The sequence below is a fragment of the Helianthus annuus genome, chromosome 17 (assembly GCF_002127325.2).
Source record: "Helianthus annuus cultivar XRQ/B chromosome 17, HanXRQr2.0-SUNRISE, whole genome shotgun sequence".
Classification (NCBI taxonomy): Eukaryota; Viridiplantae; Streptophyta; class Magnoliopsida; order Asterales; family Asteraceae; genus Helianthus; species Helianthus annuus.
The window spans coordinates 14,290,621-14,315,841 of NC_035449.2; the positions used below are offsets into that span (position 1 = coordinate 14,290,621).

General features: G+C 37.4%; 4 protein-coding genes and 1 long non-coding RNA gene across 5 annotated transcripts; 1 reads left to right on the forward strand and 4 right to left on the reverse strand.

The window, feature by feature from the left end:
• Positions 1–905: 905 nt before the first annotated feature.
• Positions 906–1,693, reverse strand: LOC110923134. The gene is made up of 2 exons (XM_022167309.2): positions 1,572–1,693; positions 906–1,502 (listed from the first exon to the last, which is right to left on the reverse strand). The coding sequence occupies exons 1-2, from the start codon at positions 1,620–1,622 to the stop codon at positions 906–908; spliced, it is 648 nt and encodes a 215-aa protein (XP_022023001.1). The 5' UTR covers positions 1,623–1,693.
• Positions 1,694–3,862: 2,169 nt separating this feature from the next.
• On the forward strand, positions 3,863–6,046 carry LOC110922741 (probable peroxidase 26). The gene is made up of 4 exons (XM_022166956.2): positions 3,863–4,147; positions 4,383–4,562; positions 4,670–4,829; positions 5,445–6,046. The coding sequence occupies exons 1-4, from the start codon at positions 3,902–3,904 to the stop codon at positions 5,864–5,866; spliced, it is 1,008 nt and encodes a 335-aa protein (XP_022022648.1). The 5' UTR covers positions 3,863–3,901; the 3' UTR covers positions 5,867–6,046.
• Positions 6,047–7,245: 1,199 nt separating this feature from the next.
• Positions 7,246–9,349, reverse strand: LOC110922742. The gene is made up of 3 exons (XR_002583452.2): positions 9,140–9,349; positions 8,580–8,678; positions 7,246–8,378 (listed from the first exon to the last, which is right to left on the reverse strand). It is a non-coding gene; the product is annotated as an uncharacterized LOC110922742 (long non-coding RNA).
• Positions 9,350–14,205: 4,856 nt separating this feature from the next.
• LOC110923727 (zinc finger MYM-type protein 1-like) lies at positions 14,206–16,203 on the reverse strand. Its single transcript, XM_022167787.1, has 3 exons — positions 15,275–16,203; positions 14,969–15,185; positions 14,206–14,556 (listed from the first exon to the last, which is right to left on the reverse strand). The coding sequence occupies exons 1-3, from the start codon at positions 16,201–16,203 to the stop codon at positions 14,206–14,208; spliced, it is 1,497 nt and encodes a 498-aa protein (XP_022023479.1).
• Positions 16,204–22,385: 6,182 nt separating this feature from the next.
• On the reverse strand, positions 22,386–24,383 carry LOC110923726 (zinc finger MYM-type protein 1-like). Its single transcript, XM_022167786.1, has 3 exons — positions 23,455–24,383; positions 23,149–23,365; positions 22,386–22,736 (listed from the first exon to the last, which is right to left on the reverse strand). Exons 1-3 carry the CDS (start codon positions 24,381–24,383, stop codon positions 22,386–22,388), a joined length of 1,497 nt encoding a protein of 498 aa, XP_022023478.1.
• Between the last annotated feature and the right edge of the window lie 838 nt (positions 24,384–25,221).

The window sequence follows — 25,221 nt, forward strand, 5'->3', positions numbered from 1 at the left end:
AAATTTTAAACTTAAAGTTTATTGGATGAGTACTATGTGAATATTTAAAAAAAAGTTATGAACTTTAAAGAATAAAATTATACTTTATAATTTAACCAATAAAATAAACATACTTTACAGTTATAACAACTTAATTTTTTTTGTCTTTTGATTATTAATTTTTATAAAAAAACAAAACTTTAAATATGTGTAATACTAATGACATATATCCACCACAATAATGTTATCATAAATATTATACGAATAAGAAAACTACGAGAAACAAGTGCAGTAATCTAAAGTGTCGTCCCGCCGCATTGCGCGGGCACCCTACTAGTAAACCTATATGCATATTTTATACTTTCAGAATTAAAAGGGAGTTGGTGGGTCATATCATCCCACCTGATTTAACCTCGACATGAACAACCAATTTTGGAATTTTGCGATGCGGCATATGTAGCGCGTAACTTATGATGGAAGATGATACAAAGAATGCGTAGGAATGTTTAATACACCTTAGTCAAATTGTTTGCATGTCACATGTGCCCTCAATAGTTTAATGAAAAAAAACATAATATTAATATATTGGGAGAAGATTTTAATCCCCAATAAAATGAAAAAAAAAAAAGTTGATCTAAAATTAGGGTGTAAGGAGTGGTTAAACACTTTGAAGTGGTAAACTAAAAAACCGACCAATCAGAGCGCGCCATGTCAATCAGGCAAAAGTGTTTAAACTTTGCTGAAAAGTGTTGGCAATGGTTTAAACACTTGCTGAAGTGGTAAACTTTTTTTTTTATTTTCTATTTTTTTTTAATTTAAGATAAAATGGAAAAAACATAAACTTTTTATAAATAAAAATAAAGCATTACATCTTAAATAAAAATAAAGCATTACATTTTAAATAAAATCTAACTTAAAAAAAAAAACTAAAAATCACAAGGCCATCCATATTTTTTTGCGATCTCACGTTTTCTAGCGAGTGTGATTGCCAACATAGCAGGGTGAACATTGTCGGTGGGCCGATTATACGTCTCCAAGTCCTTGTCGAACATTGTTTGTCGCAACGCCTCTCGTTGCTCATCCGCCAAGGTAAAGTATTTTTCTTCTCGTATACGTTTAATTTCCATTATCTCTTTTTTCATGGCCTTGTACTCTTCGAATTTGTGTGTTATATCTCTTGGATTTTCGTTTGTTAAAGACGGGCCTTTGTCCTTTTTGTCCTTCCTCGCTTGTCGTCTTGGTGGTGGTGAAGGATCCTCGTTTATGTCGGGAAGATCGAATCCGCTCGAGATTTCGACATTCGGTGATCCTCGTGCATAATTTCCCGAATCCGAAGACTTTCTTTTTCGACCCGAGTCGGAGCTTTCTTCATTCAATAAAGGTATCGGCGACCACTTTTGATTTGTTCTAACAACCTCCCAAGCCGCAATATGAGCAAAGTCAATTTTTTCTTTGTTTTTGTAATCCTTTAGCGCTTGCTTCATTACATAAGCATCGTCCTCCCCGCTAGGACGTAAACGATCCTAAGATAATAAATTATCAACAACTTAATCCAAATAATTCGTTAAAAAATAAACCGTATAAAAAATTACCGCTTGATGATATAGGCCGTTGAATGTGTTAATTTTTGTTTGCATCGGCATCCATTTTGAGCGAACTTGGTGGTGGGTTCGGTTACTTCCTCCGACCGTTTCATTGTAGTGGTTTAGAACTTTCTTCTAAAACCCATCCGCCCTTTGTTGATTGCCTTTCTTTTTATTCAAAGTGCAATGAACATAAGCCTTTGCTAACGCCTCTTCTTGTCTATGCGTCCAATTTTCCCGTTTCGCTTTTCCTTTTCTTCCCGGTTCGGCTACAACTTCTTCAACCGCAACATCTTCATCCTCGTCTAACTCTTGTTCTTGGGTTTCCGCCACGAACTCCTCATCGGAGTCATTTTGTAAGTCTCTCGGTGATTGTGACATTGGGGTTTGAAAAGCAAACGGGTCAAAAGCATTTTGTGATTCTAGGGGGTAATCATAATGACCGGGTCGAGCCATCGTCGGACCGTGTTGCATCCAATTTTGGATGGGTTGGGTATCATAACTGAAAGGTTGATGCATGGGTTTGTTAAAATAAAATGGAGGTTGGGTTTGATTCGCAAACCCAAGTTGCGGATGAAACGGGCCACTAGTACCACCCGAACCACGTTTATCTTGACCCCTCGAGTTCGAACCGAAGCCTACCATTTTCTTCTTGTCTTCACCCTTCTTTGATGAGCCTTCCATTTTTATCAAAATATTTGAAAGTTTACAGAGTTGGATGTAAAAAAGTGGATGACAAAGAAGGTATTTGGTCTAGTATGTATAGTGTAATTTTTTTAAACAAAAAAATATATTTTTTTTACTTTAACGGTATTATTACCGTTGGAAAGCACAAACGGTCAAAAGATTGAAGAATACCGAGTCGGCAAGCTGTCCCCGCCCCTTTATGGTTGCCGATCGGTAAAGGGGTCGGCGGCGGTGTTCCCGCTCGGTAAACCGAGTTTGCCGCCCCCCTTTACCGCCCACTCCGGACACCCTTAGATCAGTCATAGAATATATATCTCAAATAAATATATTCTATCACTGAGAGAGTGAAAATAATTATTGTTGAATTTAATCTATTACTATCATTTTCTCATATGTAAATAATTTTTATATAGGGAAGGTGGGAAGGTTTACCCACTTATGTGGGTTCCTGACTGAGAGTTCTTAGGGTCAAATCTTGGCGGGGGACGAATTGTGACACCGGTCCAACCTGACAGTAATATATGGTCTCAACAATAGGCTATATGGTCTCAACAATATGTCAAAATGTTTATATGGTTATGTTACATTGAGTGAGTCCATAAACATATATGTACGTGTTTAATTGATGAGGAGTTGATGTAATAATTGGTGGACTCTTACTTGGACTAGTTGGATAAGGGGAAAAATGGCAGAAAAAGCTTAAACTTCAAACGAACATAATTTGGGCTACGGTTTAAGTTATGGTGCTAAAGACGAATGGTTGGTAGTGATGATGAACATGGGTAGATTGATAGGGTTTATCTTTAGAACATCCGTAATCAGCAATACATGAGGTCAAGGACCCCAAAAAGTCTGTCTGTACAAACGATCTAGGCCTGTATTCGGAGTTTCCTTGGGACTGACATCTACCTCCTTTCAAAAAGCCCATTTCCTCTCTCCAAACTCGCAGACCTTTTGTCCATTCTATATCCTTTTGTCTCAAAGAACTCGGCTTCTTCTCCCTTGGACGGTCAGTGACCATCGACCTCTCTCTCCTCTTCTTCTCTTACACGATTGTCCTCCATCTTTCCATGTTGAGCTACCAATGTATGCACTTAGAATTAGAGGATGTTCAGAAATTTAATTCAAAGACAAATGATGACTAATTAGTTAATTACCACACGGGTAACAAATTACAACCGTGGCTTTTCACAAAATTAGCAAGTTAGGTTGTTAAATATTTTTCGTTATTACAAGCATATGTTATAAAATCATATTATCATCTTAAAAATCAAACCATATTTACTTTAATATATGACACTATTAATCTAATTGATTTACTAAATTTATGCAATTAAACGTTAAACATTTTTTGTTATTACAAGCTTGTGTTAATAACTTTTTGACACACAAACGTAAAGTTGATCCCAATACTAAAATATATAAAATAACGTTAACTATTTTCTTTTCTTGAAAGTTCTAAGAAAACCCAACTGGCCACAAATGAATTTTTAAATAAATTCCACGTGAGCATTACCTGTAATTCTGTAAACCCATGTAGAATACTACACATTGTAGCCTATATATATGATACCTACATGTTTACAATCACCATGCACTTTCATCAAAGATATACATATTTTTCAATCTGTACGTATCAAGGATATAAGAAGATGAAGAGAGAAGGTTCTCTATTTCTCTCTTTTATAGTAATTTTGGCGGTTTGCGGTGCTGGGGTGGAGGCAACGGGATTATTGCCTCCAGAGTCAACACCGTTGATCCGCCATTACTACAAGGTTCATAATACATGTGCCAATGTTGAACCTTTTGTTCGACACCAAGTGAAGTCTTTATATGACAAGGACAAGACCATAGCCCCCAAGCTTATTAAATTGTTGTATGCTGATTGCATGGTTAATGTAAGTTGTTCTTGTTACTTGTTCTAAAGGAATACCGGATTTTAATAATCTCAATTATTAGCCGTTGGTCGGCAACTGTCCCAACTTAAAAAATAACCAGTCATTGTCCCACTTTTTCACATATTGTAACAATATGTGAAAAGGTGAGGCTACCACTGGTCATTTTTGAACAGCTAATAGTTTTATAAGTAACATGATTTAAATTACGAGCCGGAATGTGTGAAATTAACTATAGGGGTGTGATGCATCGATTTTGTTGGATGGTGACAACACGGAGAAAAAATCGCCTAAGAACCGCGGACTAGCCGCGTTTGCAGTGATTGACATAGCGAAAAAGGTTATTGAAGCAAGATGTCCTGGAGTAGTCTCGTGTGCTGATATTCTTAATATTGCTGTTAGAGATGCTGTTTACTTTGTAAGTACTTTTAACTAACTATTATTCTCACCATATATGTTGTACTTAGATATGTTTTACAAGGATCTAAAGTTTCATTTTACATGTTTTATAATTGAAATTTGAAGTCGGGTGGACCGTCATACCCAGTTTTCTTGGGAAGAAGAGACGGGAGGAAATCGGATGCTGCGTGGGTTGATCTACCCTCGCCGTCGATCTCGTGGGAATCAGCTCTCAAATACTTCACAGATAAAGGTTTAAATTTGCAAGACATGGTTACACTTCTAGGTATGTTGCTAGTGTCAGGACCCAATAATTAATTTACTCAGTCACAATGTTTTGGTATTCAGATGTACTAGACAGGCCCCGACTCAAAATATTGTAAGCCCAAAGCAGATATTAAAATTAAGGCTCTTTTCGTAAAAAATAAAAAGAAAAAAAAATACTTTAGATCCTATGATTCTGTGTATACATAATTATAGATCATAAACCTCAATGTCAACAATCTTATAGTCAAAGTTACCTACATATGATATGTTTTTTTTTTTTTTTTTTTAATTTGGGGTCATAGGGAAGTGGGGCCCAAAATGCTTGTTTTATTTCTCTCCCCTTGAGCGAGCGGCCCTAGTACTAGAAACATATATCAAAAGGTTAACAATGTATACTTTCGGATCAAGAAATACATTGCATAAAAATTATATCTCAATTCAATTCATGCTAAAAGTATAAAAATAACTTTAAAATCCTAAAAGTTATGGTATTTTAATAGTTAGTTTTATTGAAAGCAAGTTTTGATGATGTAAACTGCTTATGTGGTTGCAAGTTCTAGCAATCCTTACATTGCGGTTTCACTATGATATTATTTCTGACCTCTTTTATATGTTTGTTTTTGGGTGGTTTTAGGAGGACATATGATGGGCCGAACTCGTTGTAGCAACATCTTAGACCGACTATACGACTTCAACAAAACAGGGAAACCCGACCCGACAATGGAACCAACCACATTAAGCATCTTACAAAAGCAATGTCCCAAGAAGGTGAAGTTGGGCCAGCCCAATCCTCTTATAAACTTGAACCCGGATAACCCAACACACAAGTTTACCAATTCTTACTACTCAAGAGTGTTGGCAAGTAAATCTGTTCTAGGGGTTGACCAACAACTATTGTATGGTACTGACACACATGATCTAACCGATGAATATGCTAATGGGCTTGAAGACTTTAAGGGTGGATTCGCTTACTCGATGAGCCGGATGGGGGGACTCAAGGTTCTTACCGGAAAGAACGGTGAAATACGAAAGAATTGTCATGTTGTTAACAAGTAGATCGACCTATACTTCATGTCGACAATGAAACTAGCTACATATATACAAATATATGTGTGTATATGACATAAAAGTGAGATAAATATGATCATTTTGTATTATTGATCATAAGTGAATTCATGTTCATGTACTATGTTTTCGTTAAATCCTTGGATTACTGAATATTAATTTTTCAAAACATATTTGTATGATATAAACTCCTTTTAAGTGTGTCAATGTTTTCTAGAAGAATTAATTACATGGTTAGTACCGGATCAAATCAGTCGTCTTACAGGTCCACTTGTCGTCTTGAAGGTCCAAGTTAAAATTAGGCCCAATATTCGACTACATTTCCCAACTTAGAGACTAAAGTTTAAAGGCCCAATCTAAAAAATTAGGTTAATACCCCACACTGGAATAGGAGACTTGTCACTATTACCCTAATACAAGACATGGTTTGTTTATTTTAGAAAAGAGTTAATTACTGTTTTCGTCCTTATGGTTTGTCAAAAATCACTATTTCAGTTCATTAGTTTAAAAATTGCGATTTCAGTCCCTGTGGTTTCATTTCCGTAACCATTTCAGTCCACCTCCGTTTACCCCATCCATTTATTCTATTAAGTACACGTGAATTGACCATAATGCCCTTATTAATCAAAACAAAAAGATATATAAATGAGCTAATTACTGTTTCGTCCCTGTTGACTGAAATAATAATTTTTGACAAACCACAGGGATGAAAACAGTAATTAGCTCATTTAGATATCTTTTAGTTTTTTATTAATAAGGGCATTATGGTCTATTCACGTGTACTTAACAGAATAAATGGATGGGGTTAACGGAGGTGGACTGAAATGGTTACGAAAGTGAAACCACAGGGACTGGAATCGCAATTTTTAAACTAATGGACTGATGTATGATTTTTGACAAACCACATGGACCGAAAATAGTAATTAACTCTTTAGAAAACAAAAAGTTCAAATCTCTAGGCCCAAATACATATTGATTTCTATGGTATACCGGAACAGATTACAAGATGAATTACATTCAGGCTGAATCGATTTTCAATGGGCCTAAATCTTAAAGCCCAAAAGTCACACAAAAACGTTTTTTTTTTTTAATTTTCTGTAATGAGTTATATAGGATTAGGATCATAGGGTTGCGAGACAGTATTATATTGGGCCGACATTGATTTTGTAGTTTTGTGAATATGCCGTCGCCTAAAAGGGTTCCATACAGGACCAGTCTGGATTGGGCTTCTAGATGGGTCATGAGACGGGATCTAATTTGAATACGATTGCATTTATTGATTAACTAGGTTATCACCCGGTAACTTTCCGGGTAGAAAAAATTAATTTATATTAATCGAGTTATGTCATTAAATAAAGTAAAAATACATGTTTTCGAAAGTTATACGTATAATGAATCCGATTGTTTTTATATCAATTTAAATTATATAAGTCGCAAGCTGAATCATTAAAAAAAATACAATTCCAACTCAGGACAACTAAGCCACCCACTTTTACTTCGAATGTCCATTGTATTTCCAAAATCAATCCCAACATCCTGCCTATGGCCCTCTATTTTTATATTCTTCAATCCCAACATTATCCATTTACATATAGTACCTCTCAGCTTATACTCTTTATAACCCCCAATCCCATCTCTATTAGCCACGGCCCAAATCACAAGTATATGCTCTTTATAACCCCCAATTAGACCCCAAAACAACCAATCATATTGTTTTCTCCTCGGTGAGACACTAATAATCCAATCTCATTTTCATATAATCCAAAACATTAACAAACAGCAAATTTATACTTGCACCTCCAACAATAGTCATTTCTTTGACCCATTTCTATATCCTCTTTCCACTCCCTGAGTCTCTTATTAACTCCATATCTCATATTACCATCTCTATAATCAGTCATCCGAAATATCTGCATCTGTCTCATACTATCATACTTTACAATATACCCAAAATACCCCGACAACCAAAAAACAAAGGACAGTTATGACGGCTCCTGCTACCTTTGCACATACTTTTAAACTGTCTCATGACTACAATAATGCAAACATTCAGGCCCCAATCTTCCCATTTCAGAATTTTCCCAGTGTTCACATTATACCCCTGCCACTCTAACTCATTTTTTCCATTACTCCTTAGATTTTGCCCATTACACCAAGACACTACTATCAACCAGCACAATTTAAACAATTCTAAAAAAAACTTGCATCATATTCTACAACCTACATATTACAGCAACTCCATCTCAATAATCTACAACCATCTAAGCAAACCCCAATAAACTCAAGACCCCAACACCCTATCATTCCAACCCAACCCAAAACGCTCAGAATCCCCCTTGACCCAAATAGGTCAGACTCAATAGACTCAACATAAAACCAAGAAAAAGGCTCAATAGAATACCTTTTTGGCAACCGTTGTCGAGTCTTTTTTGCCCTTGAACAACTTATCCAACAATATGTGGTAGTAATGCCCAAATGGTCCAAGATATGAAAACCCGAAAAGCTGCATAACTTCGCATGTTAATCAAACTATACAACCAAAACAAAATCTTTCAAATCATCTTAAAGATTAATCCAAGATTTTTGATACATAATGAAGTCAATGGATTGACTTCAAAAAGTCAACAAAAACAGATCAAACTGAATCATAAGATCCACCAAAAGATTCAGTTAAACCCTAAAATGAAAGATAATCAAATCATACCACTTTGAGAAGAAGACGACGGATTTGCAGTTTCTGGATGCCAGAGAGCTTCTGAGAAACTATGTCACTGATTGCCGATAATACTCCAACTATTATAGCCTAAAATTTTAACCAAATTCAATCAAGAATCACAAAATCAATAAGAAAAACAGTTCAAGATCATCAAATAAAACCAACCTGGTTTCTAATTCATTAAATTAAACAAAACCCAATTCATGATTGAGCTAAACACACAATCGATGGGAAAAACAGTTCAAGATCATCAATTGAAACATACCCAGATTCCAATTCATCAATATAAACAAAACCCAATTCTTACAAATCAAGAATCACAAAACACAGTTCATGACTTAATAGATAAGACAAAATCAATGGCAAAAACAGTTGAAAGATCATCAAATAAAAAACTTACTCAGCACTTTGTAACTTGTATATTTTACTGATTTGAATATTTCAAATATTCCCATCAAGTAATTTGTCTTGAAAGTTAATTAAGAATTGCACTATTCAACCACCAAGTTCAGAAAGACAAGCTAAATAGACTAATGGTAAGACTATACCTATAACAAATACTCCAAACACACCAGTTTCAGGCAACAAATCCGAAGGCCGACACACAAGCCCTCATTATCATCCGAACCACCACCAAACCTTTCGGTATAATCCATATTCCGGTTACGAATTCTCAGAATCTTGAGATTCAGGCATGAAATACAAAATCTTTATTTGACTATGAGAAGCAGTCAATCAAACTCAACTTCTCAAGCAGTTTCATAACATATACGCTTGTGTTTCGGTTACTTGTACATACTACTTATAATATAATCTCAATAAAAATTATATCGAGTCAACCAACTAAAACAAAACACTACCATATTTTTGGTTTAAAAAAAACTAAAACGATAACACAACTATAATTTTAAGCTACGGGCAAAATTGTAATTTGTCAGGAGGACCAGTGAACAAGTGTCAGACAAATCTGGCACTATTTCCACTCATCCCTTTTGTACATGTAGCATAGCATAGCATAGTATAGTATAATAATAATATTATTTATTTATTATTATTATTATTATTATTATTATTATTATTATTATTATTAAGGTAGGTGTTGGTATCTAGTCCCGTGGACTTGTGGTTAAAAAATAATAAATATATATGTAAATAATTATTAAAGTATATATTTGAGTTTATTATGTTAAGTAACGTAAGGTTTAAATCTCTTTCATCTTCTTCAAATATTTCTCTCTTTAGGGTTTTCAAGTAACTGCATTCAATATTATGTTAAGTACCGTAAAGTTTAAATTTTTTTATCTTCTCCAAATATTTCACTCTTTCTCTCAGTAGGGTTTTCAAGTAACTACATGTAAGCATTGATCCAATGGCGGAGAGACTAACGGAAGGCGGAGATTTCTATCGGAAAATGGTAAGCGAAGAACATGAAACCTATGGTTCAGGTGTTGGATATTCGGGTTGCTTTCGTAAAAATCTATGAGAGGTACCGGGTTTTAATATCTGACAAAGGATGCTTACTAACCAGCTCAGAGCCGTCTCCGAGAATAATAAAAAACTTTTGGGCCTCATGCGAGACAAAAATGTTGGGCCCCTTTTTATAATATAAACTTATCATTTTATATATCCAAAAACCACGATGCAACGATAATTGATTAATTGTTATAAAATAAACAAAACAATACTAGTGTAGCTAAATGATCGAACTAGAAGCAAATCGTGAGGTTCTCCTAGCGTTTTTGGAAGCAAAGCTCTTGATCAAGTCTTTATATTCCATACCTTCTAATATTTCGTTTTCAAGAGATATTATTATGACTCAAACGAGTGCAAGCTAGTAACAAACGAGTGAATGAGAGAAGTGTCACTGCCAGTAATAATAATATCGTCTACATAGACGAGAAGATAGATGACGGCGTTCCTTCTTTTGAAGATAAAAATGGAGGTATCTGCTTTGCTGCAAACAAATCCTTTGGCAAGCAAGAAATTACTGAGACGCTGAAACCAAGCACGGGGTGCTTGTTTGAGACCATAGAGAGCTTTTTGAAGTTGACACACATGATGAGGAAATTTTGCGTCAACAAAACCTGTAGGTTGCTCCATGTAAACAGTTTCAGTAAGATTTCCATTGAGAAACGCATTCCGAACATCCAACTGACGAAGCGACCATCCATAACTATTAGCAAGAGCGAGAACCACACGAACCGTAGAGGCCTTTACTACCGGACTGAAAGTGTGTGAAAAATCTAGCCCAGGAATTTGAGTGAATACCTGAGCAACCAGACGAGCCTTGTACCTATCAACAGAACCATCAGCTTTGTATTTTGTCCGAAAAACCCATTTAGATCCAACTATGTTTGCATTGGAAGGTCTTGGTACGAGAACCCAAGTATTATTTGAGCGTAACGCCTGAAGTTCTTCCTCCATTGCTTTTACCCATTTAGTGTGCTTTGCGGCTGACTTGAAACCACGAGGATCCTGTGCTGCAAGAAGAGCATGATGTAAAGGACCTGAAAACAAAGCAAGATTAGCATAAAACTTTGGTTTGTAAATCCCGTTTTTCGATCGAGTCCTCATTGGGTGTGATGATATCGGCCCAACAGATGATCCACAGTTAGTGTGGGAAGGCTGAGGTGGGCTAAGAGAAGGATCAGGTTGGGGTACAGTGGACTCGGGTTGGGATGTAGTGGGCTGGGTTGGAAAAGATGAGTGGGCCGAGGGAGTGAGAGGAGGCGCTGGGATAGTGTGGGTCGAGGTTGAAGGTTGGGACGATGGAGAAGTATGGGCCAATGGATTGGATTGGGCTGAAGGATGCGGAAGTTGGCCAACAAAAGTGGAACATAAAGGGCAATGGGATGGATCATGGGTGGTAGGTGTGGGCTCGATAGGTGTCGGTGTGGTCTCAGTGGGTATGTTGGGTAAAGTTGGCGGGTTTGGTATGGGAATGGATGGTAAGGTTTCATCAAAATTTGAAAAAACCAAGGTAGCCTCATCAACAGGATAAGTGTGATTACTAAACGGAAAATTTGCTTCATCAAACTATGCATGACGCGTAACATAGACGCGATGAGTATGTGGATCCAAACATTTATAGCCTTTGTATTTTGCATCATAGCCAATAAAGATGCACTCTGCACTGCGGGGAGCTAACTTATGGTTTGCATAGTCCCTCAAGTAAGGAAATACACGACAACCGAGTACACGAAGATTGGAATAAGTAGGGGAGTTACCATACAGAATTTCAAAAGGGGATTTGAAATCAAGTACAGCGGAGGGTAAACGGTTAATAATGAAGGTGGCGGATGCAAAAGCATCAGTCCATAATGTGGCGGGGGCATGAGAGTTGAAAAGCATGGTGAGGCCAATTTCAGTTATATGTCTGTGTTTGCGTTCAGCACGCCCATTTTGTTCAGGGGTGTAGGGACAAGAAAGACGGTGATGAATTCCTTGTTCGTTAAAAAAATTTTGTACTCGGTGGTTTGTGAATTCAGTACCTCCATCACTCTGAAATACTTTAATTTTGCATGACAACTGGTTTTGAACAAATGGAGCAAACACTAATAAGGCCTCATAAAATTCAGACTTATGCTTAAGTGGGTAAAACCATGTGAAACGAGAATGATCGTCAATGAATATAGCATAACCGATAACCATGCGAGGAAGTAACGGGTGTAGGACCCCACAAATCACAATGTATCAAATCGAGAACATGCAAAGAGCGTTTTTCATTCAAAACAAAAGGCAAACGTTTAGATTTAGATAATTGACATGGAGAACAAACTTTAGGTTTAGGTAAAAGTGAAGTAACAAACAAAGAGCCATGTCTATGCAATCTAGAAATAGTATCAAACGACACGTGACCAAGGCGTGCGTGCCACTTGTCAAAGGAGGCTTTGAGATGATGATCCGAGTAGGAAGCACTGAATGCACGATTTCCTTCTCGAAGGATGTAGAGTCCGTTCTCACAGGTTCCCTTTGCCAGGATCTCCTTTGTTTTTCGATCCTGAATATGAAAAAAATTATTAGAGAAAAGGACATCTACAGGAGAATCATGGGTAAGTTTGCTAATAGAGAGTAGGCATTTAGTTAGATGCGGTACGACAAGGACATTTTTTAGATGAATATTTTTGTAAGAGATGTGGTTCCAATATTCGTCACAGGTAATGTATGACCATTACCAAAACGAACAAAATCATGCGTAGAGGAATGAAAAGTAGGATCAAGATCCTTAAGATAAGGAGTCATATGAGCCGACGCACCAGTATCGCCAGCCCAGTCGGGATGGTCCTCATCAGTGACATGGCACTAAGCATGAAAAGCATGGGCCAGATTTGCATCAGCAGACGATGCTTGCTTTGCAAAACTAGCGAGATTCGGACAGGCGTTTGCATAATGGCCGTCTGTCCTGCATAGTTGACAATGAGGAGGTATACGAGGACGAACATGACCTGCACCACGACCACGACCTCTACCACGGTTAGAGTAATTAAAACCAGAATTAGAACGAGAATTACCGGATCGGGAAGATTGGGCCGTAAAGGCTACGGGCGGAGACTGTTGGCCATGAAGGGAGTGTATAAAAATTTCTTGGTTTTCGGTTTTAGCAAGCAGCTCACGGAATGAATATATGCCTACGGCACGATATGTGGTGGAAAAATGTTCATAGGCTGGCCCTAAGCCACAGAGGAACCAATGACATTTGTCGGTTTCATCAACCGGGTGACCAATGGCGGCGAGTTGGTCACAGAGGGCCTTAAACTTGCGTCCAAATTCTGCCACAGTGGAGGATCCCTTTTGTAGAAGGCGGAGATTGTCTCTGAGGGTATGCATACAGTCAAGAGAAGGGTGGCTATAGGCGGTTTCAAGAGAGAGCCAGATTTGTTGGGCTGTGTGGAGCCTGATAATCTCGGACATAGCCTCTTCGGATAGGGATGACTGAATGAGAAGACACACGACTTGGTCATTGGCTAACCAGGTGGCATAATCTGGATTGGGAGAGGTTTTATCATCCGTGGTGAGGGTTTCGGCAGGAGGTTTTGTGGACCCGTCAATATGGCCGAGAAGGGTTTGGAGGGAGAGAACAAGTTTTACCTGTTCACTCCATGCAAGATAATTTGAGGAGTTGAGTTTATGAGGGATAAAGTGAAGGAGAGGGTGTAGGGAGGTGGTGAGGGTGGTCGACAAGGATGCCATAGAAGTATCAATTGAAGGAATTTATAATATTATCGATAAAATAACAATTGAGAATATTATCAATTGAAGGAATTGAGTCAGTGGGTAAAATAGCAATTGAAGTATCAATCGAGTTAGTGGGGATATTATCAATTGAAGTAACAATTGAAGTATTAATATTGGGGAAAAGATAGTGGGCGGCAGGAATAAGGAAGACAGAGGGCGACGGTGGAATAGAGGAAAAAGAAAGGAAGAAGGCAGGGAAGGAAGGGTAGGATCGCCAATTAGGCTGATACCATATTATGACTCAATCTCTTGCCTTTACATTGATTGGTAAAATAATATATAGAGTTACAAGAGCCTATAAACTAGGAAACTAAATATACAAATAATTACACAATATTACATAATCTCATGCTTGATTTACATAAATCAATTGAGTGATTTACGTTATGCTATTAGATATCATCGCCAATCCATTAAGTCTTTCTTGGGACATTGACGATCGCAAATAAGACTTCAACAACTTCAATTTAGAAAAGCTTCTCTCTGCCGATGCCACCGTTACCGAAAGTGTCAGAAGCACATGATATGCATTTATAGCATTAGGACAATGACCGAGCCGCATGATATCGTTTAAAGCATCAATAGGGCTAACAATGTGACTCGGTAAAAAGGTCCTAATCAACTTCAACTCCAAATAAAGTTCTTTAGCATCAACGTCCGATTCTTCTTTATATTTTAATGCATCTTGAAGACGATAACAACGAGCCTTAAGATCTTGTTCATCAAGTGTCTTCATTTTTTTAGGAAACAAAAACCCAAAATATTTTTTTGAATTTTTGGTATTGATCGAATCTTGTTTCAAAAGAACTTTTAGCTTGATCAACAATACATAGAAAGTAGTTGACTTTAAAATCATCATCGAGTGAAAATATAACTTCTTCTACACTTGAATTCTCATTAAACTGTTTTTTCCTACGTATCACACGTTTTTAAGGGAATTCCGCATTAATACCTAATTCATTGGCAATTTCTATAGCTTCATCAATCGCCTTAAAAAGCCCCACTTCTCTATATTTTTTGAAGTATTAAATAAAATTGTCCACTTCATCAATAGTAACATCAAGAACCACATCCTTTGATTGCAACTTTTTGCTCACTACATTCACGTTTGATAATATTTCATACCAAATGACGATTTATACCAAAAATTCATAGTCACCAACCTCATGCTTTTCAAGTGATCTAGCTTCGCTTTGAATTTTAGGATCTTTATCCGAGTCACTAACTTCTTTCAAAGCTTTTCTTACTTCTACAAGTTGAGTTCTAATAGGCTTAATACTATCTACACGACTTTCCCAACGAGTGACAAATAATGATTTAACAGTCAATCCTTTAACATTGTCTTTCAAAATTTGCCACCTATTAATAGAATTGGTAAAGATAGTATATATAGGTTGTATTGTTCCAAAAATACCCTAGACTTAGTAATCGTGTTTGCCATGTCACACAACACAAGATTAAGACTATGACAACCACAAGCACTATACAAAGCTCTAGGATTTTTTTCTAAAAATCTACTTTGAACTCCATTACGTTTTCCTTTCTTGTTCGCCCCATTATCATAGCCTTGACCGCGCACATCAAAAATATCAAGACCTAGAGACTCTAATTCCTTAGATGTAACATCAAAAAGTCCCTTACCTGTGGTATCCTCAACAACCAAAAAACCTAAAAACGATTCTTCAACTGTCACAGAACTAGAGTTAAAATTCACATACCTCACAATTATGAACATCTGCTCTTGGTGACTTATATCAGGTGTGCAATCGAGTATGATGGAGTAATACTTTGCTTGTTTTATCCTTTTGATGATTTCTATTTTAACTTGACCAGCTAATAATTGTATCAACTCGTTTTGGATATTGTGCCCAAGATAATGTATATGGAGTTCATCATTCAAAATACACCGCACGTGTTCTTTCATAATCGGATCAAACTCTTCCAACATCTCAACCAATCCCAAAAAGTTTCCATTTCTTTTTTGATACAACTTCTCATTTGACCCACAAAAAGCTAAGCCATGTTTAGCAAGAAATTTCACAAGAGCAATAATCCTAAAAATCACTTCTTTCCAATAATCTTTTTCCTTTTTGAAATGCTCATATGCTTCTTTGTCGATTGTTTCATTGCAATCCAACCTTTGACGCCTTTCAAACCATTGATGCATATGCTTGAGATGTTCAAAGCTAACTTCATGGTCTTTAAGACCTTGAGAAGCATGCTTCCAATCCGAATAACCTTCATTATCCAACCCGCCTTTCTTATACCCTTGTCTAAAAAGTTTACAACAAAAACAAAAGACTTTATCAAGCTCTTTCGAATACACTAGCCATTCTCTATCGCACGTCTCCCTGTTTGATAGAATTCTATTATACATGAATTTAGAAAATCGTCTTCCAACATTATCCACGGGACCCTTATCAATAGTTGATGGAGAGGGTGAAACCCGAGCTTTAGAGTGTCTAAATATAATGATTTATGTTTATTTGATGTGTTTATTTGCTTGGAATGAAGTGACTACGAGAATTTAGTGTTTTGCAGGTAAAGTACGGAATTAGGTGCATTTACGATGGTTAAAGATGAAGTTGTGAGCATAGGATGTGATGTTGCAGCTCAAGAATGAGTTTTAAAGCTTGTTCGGGTGATATAAAGGCTCACGAGTGGAAGAAGTGTGAAAAAGTGAAGTTCAGGGGCTAATTTGGTATTTTTTAGAAGTTGTGTGAAGCCTAGATATGCAAGAAATAAGAAGATTATAAGTTGAGGGGCCATTCGGTACTTATTTGGAAGTTATGTTATGCTCATATATGAGAGAAATGGGAAAACATAAAGTACAGGGGCCTAAATGACATTTGTTGAAAGTTGATGTGAAGAAGGAAAGGGACTTGTGTATCGCGATCGTAGGCTACGAGTTGTAACTCGTAGCTTACGAGTTCTTGGAGTTGTTTGAATTGTGGACAGAATTCTTGTTTCGTAAGCTAGGAGTTACAACTCGTAGCTTACGAGTTGCTTATGTTCAGCAATAAAGGAAGAGAAGGACACGACCGTAGCTTACGAGTTGTAACTCGTAGCTTACGGTTTGGGTCCAATGTGTAGACAGAGTTTTTAATCTGTAAGCTACGAGTCCTAACTCGTAGCTTACGACCCGGGCAAGTCCATACCCGCGAAAAAAGCCCTCTAAAGTATATATTAGGGTTTCAAAAGTTGGGAATCATTATCTATCATCTACAATCGATTGAGGGCACTCCAAGACTCAAAGTTGAAGACTTTTTCACCTCAATTCCATCAAGATTCTCCATTCAATCACCGAATCAACCATGATTTCTTCATCAAATCAAGCTTTTGAAGATTCTTCGTGCGAGATGAGCGGCTAAACTTTTTGTGGTTTCCTCCGGATAGAGTTGATTGATATTATGTGTTGACACAATCGTTTTACCTGGTGATCTAAGCATTCGATGCTTTTCACCATTGATTTGATTTCTTGATTGTAAACAGTTACGTTTATTTAAACCTTAATTTCTAAGCATTCAGTTCCCGAGAGTTCTAGTAATTGGGATATATTTGACATGGGGTTAGGGTTTGTAAATTATAATTGATAATCATTCGATAACCTCCCGTTATGTATTGACCGGAGTACTTAGTCGTTGGTTTTCACAATTAATGAATCAAAATTAACACCTATGTCTATGTAGGTAACGATTAAACACATAGTTGAATTTAATTGCAAAATCTGAAATCTGGAGGAACCATATTTTCTCTCATTGATTTAAAACACAAATTTTATTCGTTAATTTAGCTATTTCTCACAATCAAACAAACTGTTTTTCCCATTCAGTAATAGTTAATCAACCCTTTTCATTACGACACTTTCCACAGTCCTCCCTTGGTTCGATACCCTGCTTATTCTATACTAATAGTTTAAATAGGTTTTTGCATGTCCATAACGACAGACATCAATAGTCAAATCTCTTTTTGGACCTTTTATAACCAATTCCTTAATCAAGTTAGGATTAAATGATGGAGGTTGCAAAACAAGAGCGTTAAGTGTGTTAAAATACGTATCGTATTGTGTTTTAAGCGGTTAAGTGTTTCGAATGTGATAACTACGCGTGTTTCTCGTGTTACAGGTTAATCAGCTTAAAATGGTGAAGTTAGGATGCTTGGTGATGAAGCGTAACACCCATGGATGTTAACCGGCACATATCATGTTGCTAGGTACTTGTTCAGGTGATAAAATGACTTCAAATCATAAGATACGCATAATATTGAAGTCCAGGGGCTGAGTGGTAATTAAATAAAAGTTGGGTGTGTGAGGAGTGTGGCTTACGGGTAGAAGTGTCTGATTACAACAGAATGTATGAACCATAACCTACGGATTTTAACCCGTAAGCTATGGTTGGTTAAATGTCAGCGCATAAGTTGTTTAATTAATATGGTGATATGTTTTTGGAGGATTTGGTAAACATCTAAGGGATCACGTGGACTTGGGGAGTGAAGGAATTAATTATCCATCATCACAAAATATTAAAAAGAAATTGAAGGGAGTTGGTGGCTTGGGCGGCACATGCAAGGATGGAAGCAACAACATCACAATATTATTAGGAAATTGGGGGCCCACGATTAGATTCATACACGTGAATCTTCATTGAAGATAATACAATACATATCACAACATCTTTTGAGGCAGCCATAGTGGGCCGACTTTTTGAGGGTCTTGACTTTTAGTGAACAACACAATTAATATATCATCATCACAGCAAAAGATTGGGCCGCACGTGGACATCAGAAGTGGGCCGACATCATCCTCATTAACCGTGAATGGGTTAGCAAATTCTAGGGGGTGAGGAGATATACACGCATATATTGGGGGCGGCAACAGGAGTTAGGGGGGATATCACATCCATCGATCATCGTATTTTTTTCAACCGGGTATCAAGCAGTGAAGATCAATCAACCGTGATGAGCGGCTAAATCTCTCGTGAACACTCTGGGTGAACGATTCTTGTGAGACACTTTTTATTCTAGTTTCTTTTTTGTATTGAGATTTGGATTTGTAGTCGGGTGACAGCCGACTATTTACATAATTATATTATTTGTGTGACAGACAAATCCTGAGTGACAGTCAGAGTTATAATTATGTTTTGAATCCAACTATGCTTTTGTTGATTGAATGATTTCTATGTATGTTTGTTTTAATATTTATCTGATCAATTAATATTAAGATTTTGAACTGCATAGGTAACTGGTAGATGTGACAGATTTACTATTCAATCAATAGCATCCAATAAAATCAGAACTAGGTTATTAGTAATTACAGAATCTGAATCCCGGAGTGATCACCTTTTCTCATCATTGTTTTAAACCACAATTTTTATTCGTTAATTTAGATAATTCTCACAATCAAGTAAACTGAGTTTTCAATTTAGTAGTAGTTAATTAATACTTAGCATCATAACACTTTCCACAATCCTCCTCTGGTTCGATATCCGACTTACTCTAGCTACTAGTTTATTTCGGTTTTTGCATGTCACTAACGACAGACATCAAAATGGCGCCGTTGCCGGGGAGGCGTGCGCAAAGTGTTTAGTGTTAAGTTTTAGTTTAAAAAATAAAAATAAAAAAAAAATCCAAAAATAGTGTCAGTTTTGTTTTGTTTTGTTCAGATTTATGCGTGGTACTTGTGTTTTTGTGTTTGTGCAGGATGACAGATCTTACAATATTATGCACCTCTCTTAGATGCATTTTGTGTAGGGAACCACTTCACCCGTGTATCGGTTGCCACGAGGCCCGATTTAGACGGGAAAGAGCGAAATTAGCAGAACCACCGATGCCTTGCTATGATAATCCTTCCCCTCCACCATATTTCTATGACTCTGATACAACGGTGGAGGATGATTATTACTCGGATGGATATGATCGGGACGAGGATGCTTATTATGAGCCAAGGACGGATGGACAATGTTTCTGTTGCGGTCGTTGTCATACTTCTTATGATGAGGATGTGTGCGCGGTGTATTTGGAAAATCCAGAGTATTGGAATAAAAAAATGATGGATGCATACATCTCAAAACCGTATCAGGGATACCAACAGTATCATCCCGAGGAACATCCTGAGCCCGAGGGTGTCTATACTTATCAGACCGAGGAGGAGAAAAAGCTTGCTACGTTGGAAGCGAGTTTGTCAAAACTCGAGCAGTATTTAGTAGCACCCAACCTTTCCGATGAAGATCGAATCAGCTGCCTAGCTTCCAAGTGTCAGAAGTTAAAAATGAAGATAGAAATAGAAGAGCGTCTCTCACCATTACCTGATGATATTTTAGATTATTCTCACATGGAGGATGAGGTTGTGGAGGATAATACCACACCAATGAATCCTTTATCTGATGAAGAGTCACTGGTGGATCAGATGGTGTGTGAGGATGAGGAGGCAGAGCAGTCTGATGAGATAAATGTGTGTACCGAACCTCTCCCCATATCAATCATTCAAATTAATAAGTTTGGGGAAGAGGGTTCGAGGAAGAAGATGAGAAGGGTGAATCTACAAGACCTCAGGGTACATATCGTGAAGTGGATTAGCGAAACCCGCAAGTGCAGTCTGAACATGCCAATTATACTGAGAAGCTTATGGAGATGGCATGTAAATTTCCGGGCATTCGTTGGAAATGTTTTGGGTAAGTGTGCATTGAGACCACCGTAACGCATATCAGGTATGGTCTGGCTGAAGACCTTTAAACTTAGCGCTCTCGGGAGGCAGCCCGAGGATGTAGAGTATTGTATTTTGGTTTGGTTTCGTTTTGGTGTGTTGTGTTTTGACAGGTTCCTACGATTCTATCTTCACGGATGCAATGAATCAAGTGTGGGGATGTTTGGCAACATCCCTGGTGAGATCTCAAAGAATCTATGAGGGGCGTATGTTCCCTTTGCCAGGATCTCCTTTGTTTTTCGATCCTGAATATGAAAAAAATTATTAGAGAAAAGGACATCTACAGGAGAATCATGGGTAAGTTTGCTAATAGAGAGTAGGCATTTAGTTAGATGCGGTACGACAAGGACATTTTTTAGATGAATATTTTTGTAAGAGATGTGGTTCCAATATTCGTCACAGGTAATGTATGACCATTACCAAAACGAACAAAATCATGCGTAGAGGAATGAAAAGTAGGATCAAGATCCTTAAGATAAGGAGTCATATGAGCCGACGCACCAGTATCGCCAGCCCAGTCGGGATGGTCCTCATCAGTGACATGGCACTAAGCATGAAAAGCATGGGCCAGATTTGCATCAGCAGACGATGCTTGCTTTGCAAAACTAGCGAGATTCGGACAGGCGTTTGCATAATGGCCGTTTGTCCTGCATAGTTGACAATGAGGAGGTATACGAGGACGACCATGACCTGCACCACGACCACGACCTCTACCACGGTTAGAGTAATTAAAACCAGAATTAGAACGAGAATTACCGGATCGGGAAGATTGGACCGTAAAGGCTACGGGCGGAGACTGTTGGCCATGAAGGGAGTGTATAAAAATTTCTTGGTTTTCGGTTTTAGCAAGCAGCTCACGGAATGAATATATGCCTACGGCAAGATATGTGGTGGAAAAATGTTCATAGGCTGGCCCTAAGCCACAGAGGAACCAATGACATTTGTCGGTTTCATCAACCGGGTGACCAATGGCGGCGAGTTGGTCACAGAGGGCCTTAAACTTGCGTCCAAATTCTGCCACAGTGGAGGATCCCTTTTGTAGAAGGCGGAGATTGTCTCTGAGGGTATGCATACAGTCAAGAGAAGGGTGGCTATAGGCGGTTTCAAGAGAGAGCCAGATTTGTTGGGCTGTGTGGAGCCTGATAATCTCGGACATATCCTCTTCGGATAGGGATGACTGAATGAGAAGACACACGACTTGGTCATTGGCTAACCAGGTGACATAATCTGGATTGGGAGAGGTTTTATCATCCGTGGTGAGGGTTTCGGCAGGAGGTTTTGTGGACCCGTCAATATGGCCGAGAAGGGTTTGGAGGGAGAGAACAAGTTTTACCTGTTCACTCCATGCAAGATAATTTGAGGAGTTGAGTTTATGAGGGATAAAGTGAAGGAGAGGGTGTAGGGAGGTGGTGAGGGTGGTCGACAAGGATGCCATAGAAGTATCAATTGAAGGAATTTATAATATTATCGATAAAATAACAATTGAGAATATTATCAATTGAAGGAATTGAGTCAGTGGGTAAAATAGCAATTGAAGTATCAATCGAGTTAGTGGGGATATTATCAATTGAAGTAACAATTGAAGTATTAATATTGGGGAAAAGATAGTGGGCGGCAGGAATAAGGAAGACAGAGGGCGACGGTGGAATAGAGGAAAAAGAAAGGAAGAAGGCAGGGAAGGAAGGGTAGGATCGCCAATTAGGCTGATACCATATTATGACTCAATCTCTTGCCTTTACATTGATTGGTAAAATAATATATAGAGTTACAAGAGCCTATAAACTAGGAAACTAAATATACAAATAATTACACAATATTACATAATCTCATGCTTGATTTACATAAATCAATTGAGTGATTTACGTTATGCTATTAGATATCATCGCCAATCCATTAAGTCTTTCTTGGGACATTGACGATCGCAAATAAGACTTCAACAACTTCAATTTAGAAAAGCTTCTCTCTGCCGATGCCACCGTTACCGAAAGTGTCAGAAGCACATGATATGCATTTATAGCATTAGGACAATGACCGAGCCGCATGATATCGTTTAAAGCATCAATAGGGCTAACAATGTGACTCGGTAAAAAGGTCCTAATCAACTTCAACTCCAAATAAAGTTCTTTAGCATCAACGTCCGATTCTTCTTTATATTTTAATGCATCTTGAAGACGATAACAACGAGCCTTAAGATCTTGTTCATCAAGTGTCTTCATTTTTTTAGGAAACAAAAACCCAAAATATTTTTTTGAATTTTTGGTATTGATCGAATCTTGTTTCAAAAGAACTTTTAGCTTGATCAACAATACATAGAAAGTAGTTGACTTTAAAATCATCATCGAGTGAAAATATAACTTCTTCTACACTTGAATTCTCATTAAACTGTTTTTTCCTACGTATCACACGTTTTTAAGGGAATTCCGCATTAATACCTAATTCATTGGCAATTTCTATAGCTTCATCAATCGCCTTAAAAAGCCCCACTTCTCTATAATTTTTGAAGTATTAAATAAAATTGTCCACTTCATCAATAGTAACATCAAGAACCACATCCTTTGATTGCAACTTTTTGCTCACTACATTCACGTTTGATAATATTTCATACCAAATGACGATTTATACCAAAAATTCATAGTCACCAACCTCATGCTTTTCAAGTGATCTAGCTTCGCTTTGAATTTTAGGATCTTTATCCGAGTCACTAACTTCTTTCAAAGCTTTTCTTACTTCTACAAGTTGAGTTCTAATAGGCTTAATACTATCTACACGACTTTCCCAACGAGTGACAAATAATGATTTAACAGTCAATCCTTTAACATTGTCTTTCAAAATTTGCCACCTATTAATAGAATTGGTAAAGATAGTATATATAGGTTGTATTGTTCCAAAAATACCCTAGACTTAGTAATCGTGTTTGCCATGTCACACAACACAAGATTAAGACTATGACAACCACAAGCACTATACAAAGCTCTAGGATTTTTTTCTAAAAATCTACTTTGAACTCCATTACGTTTTCCTTTCTTGTTCGCCCCATTATCATAGCCTTGACCGCGCACATCAAAAATATCAAGACTTAGAGACTCTAATTCCTTAGATGTAACATCAAAAAGTCCCTTACCTGTGGTATCCTCAACAACCAAAAAACCTAAAAACGATTCTTCAACTGTCACAGAACTAGAGTTAAAATTCACATACCTCACAATTATGAACATCTGCTCTTGGTGACTTATATCAGGTGTGCAATCGAGTATGATGGAGTAATACTTTGCTTGTTTTATCCTTTTGATGATTTCTATTTTAACTTGACCAGCTAATAATTGTATCAACTCGTTTTGGATATTGTGCCCAAGATAATGTATATGGAGTTCATCATTCAAAATACACCGCACGTGTTCTTTCATAATCGGATCAAACTCTTCCAACATCTCAACCAATCCCAAAAAGTTTCCATTTCTTTTTTGATACAACTTCTCATTTGACCCACAAAAAGCTAAGCCATGTTTAGCAAGAAATTTCACAAGAGCAATAATCCTAAAAATCACTTCTTTCCAATAATCTTTTTCCTTTTTGAAATGCTCATATGCTTCTTTGTCGATTGTTTCATTGCAATCCAACCTTTGACGCCTTTCAAACCATTGATGCATATGCTTGAGATGTTCAAAGCTAACTTCATGGTCTTTAAGACCTTGAGAAGCATGCTTCCAATCCGAATAACCTTCATTATCCAACCCGCCTTTCTTATACCCTTGTCTAAAAAGTTTACAACAAAAACAAAAGACTTTATCAAGCTCTTTCGAATACACTAGCCATTCTCTATCGCACGTCTCCCTGTTTGATAGAATTCTATTATACATGAATTTAGAAAATCGTCTTCCAACATTATCCACGGGACCCTTATCAATAGTTGATGGAGAGGGTGAAACCCGAGCTTTAGAGTGTCTAAATATAATGATTTATGTTTATTTGATGTGTTTATTTGCTTGGAATGAAGTGACTACGAGAATTTAGTGTTTTGCAGGTAAAGTACGGAATTAGGTGCATTTACGATGGTTAAAGATGAAGTTGTGAGCATAGGATGTGATGTTGCAGCTCAAGAATGAGTTTTAAAGCTTGTTCGGGTGATATAAAGGCTCACGAGTGGAAGAAGTGTGAAAAAGTGAAGTTCAGGGGCTAATTTGGTATTTTTTAGAAGTTGTGTGAAGCCTAGATATGCAAGAAATAAGAAGATTATAAGTTGAGGGGCCATTCGGTACTTATTTGGAAGTTATGTTATGCTCATATATGAGAGAAATGGGAAAACATAAAGTACAGGGGCCTAAATGACATTTGTTGAAAGTTGGTGTGAAGAAGGAAAGGGACTTGTGTATCGCGATCGTAGGCTACGAGTTGTAACTCGTAGCTTACGAGTTCTTGGAGTTGTTTGAATTGTGGACAGAATTCTTGTTTCGTAAGCTAGGAGTTACAACTCGTAGCTTACGAGTTGCTTATGTTCAGCAATAAAGGAAGAGAAGGACACGACCGTAGCTTACGAGTTGTAACTCGTAGCTTACGGTTTGGGTCCAATGTGTAGACAGAGTTTTTAATCTGTAAGCTACGAGTCCTAACTCGTAGCTTACGACCCGGGCAAGTCCATACCCGCGAAAAAAGCCCTCTAAAGTATATATTAGGGTTTCAAAAGTTGGGAATCATTAT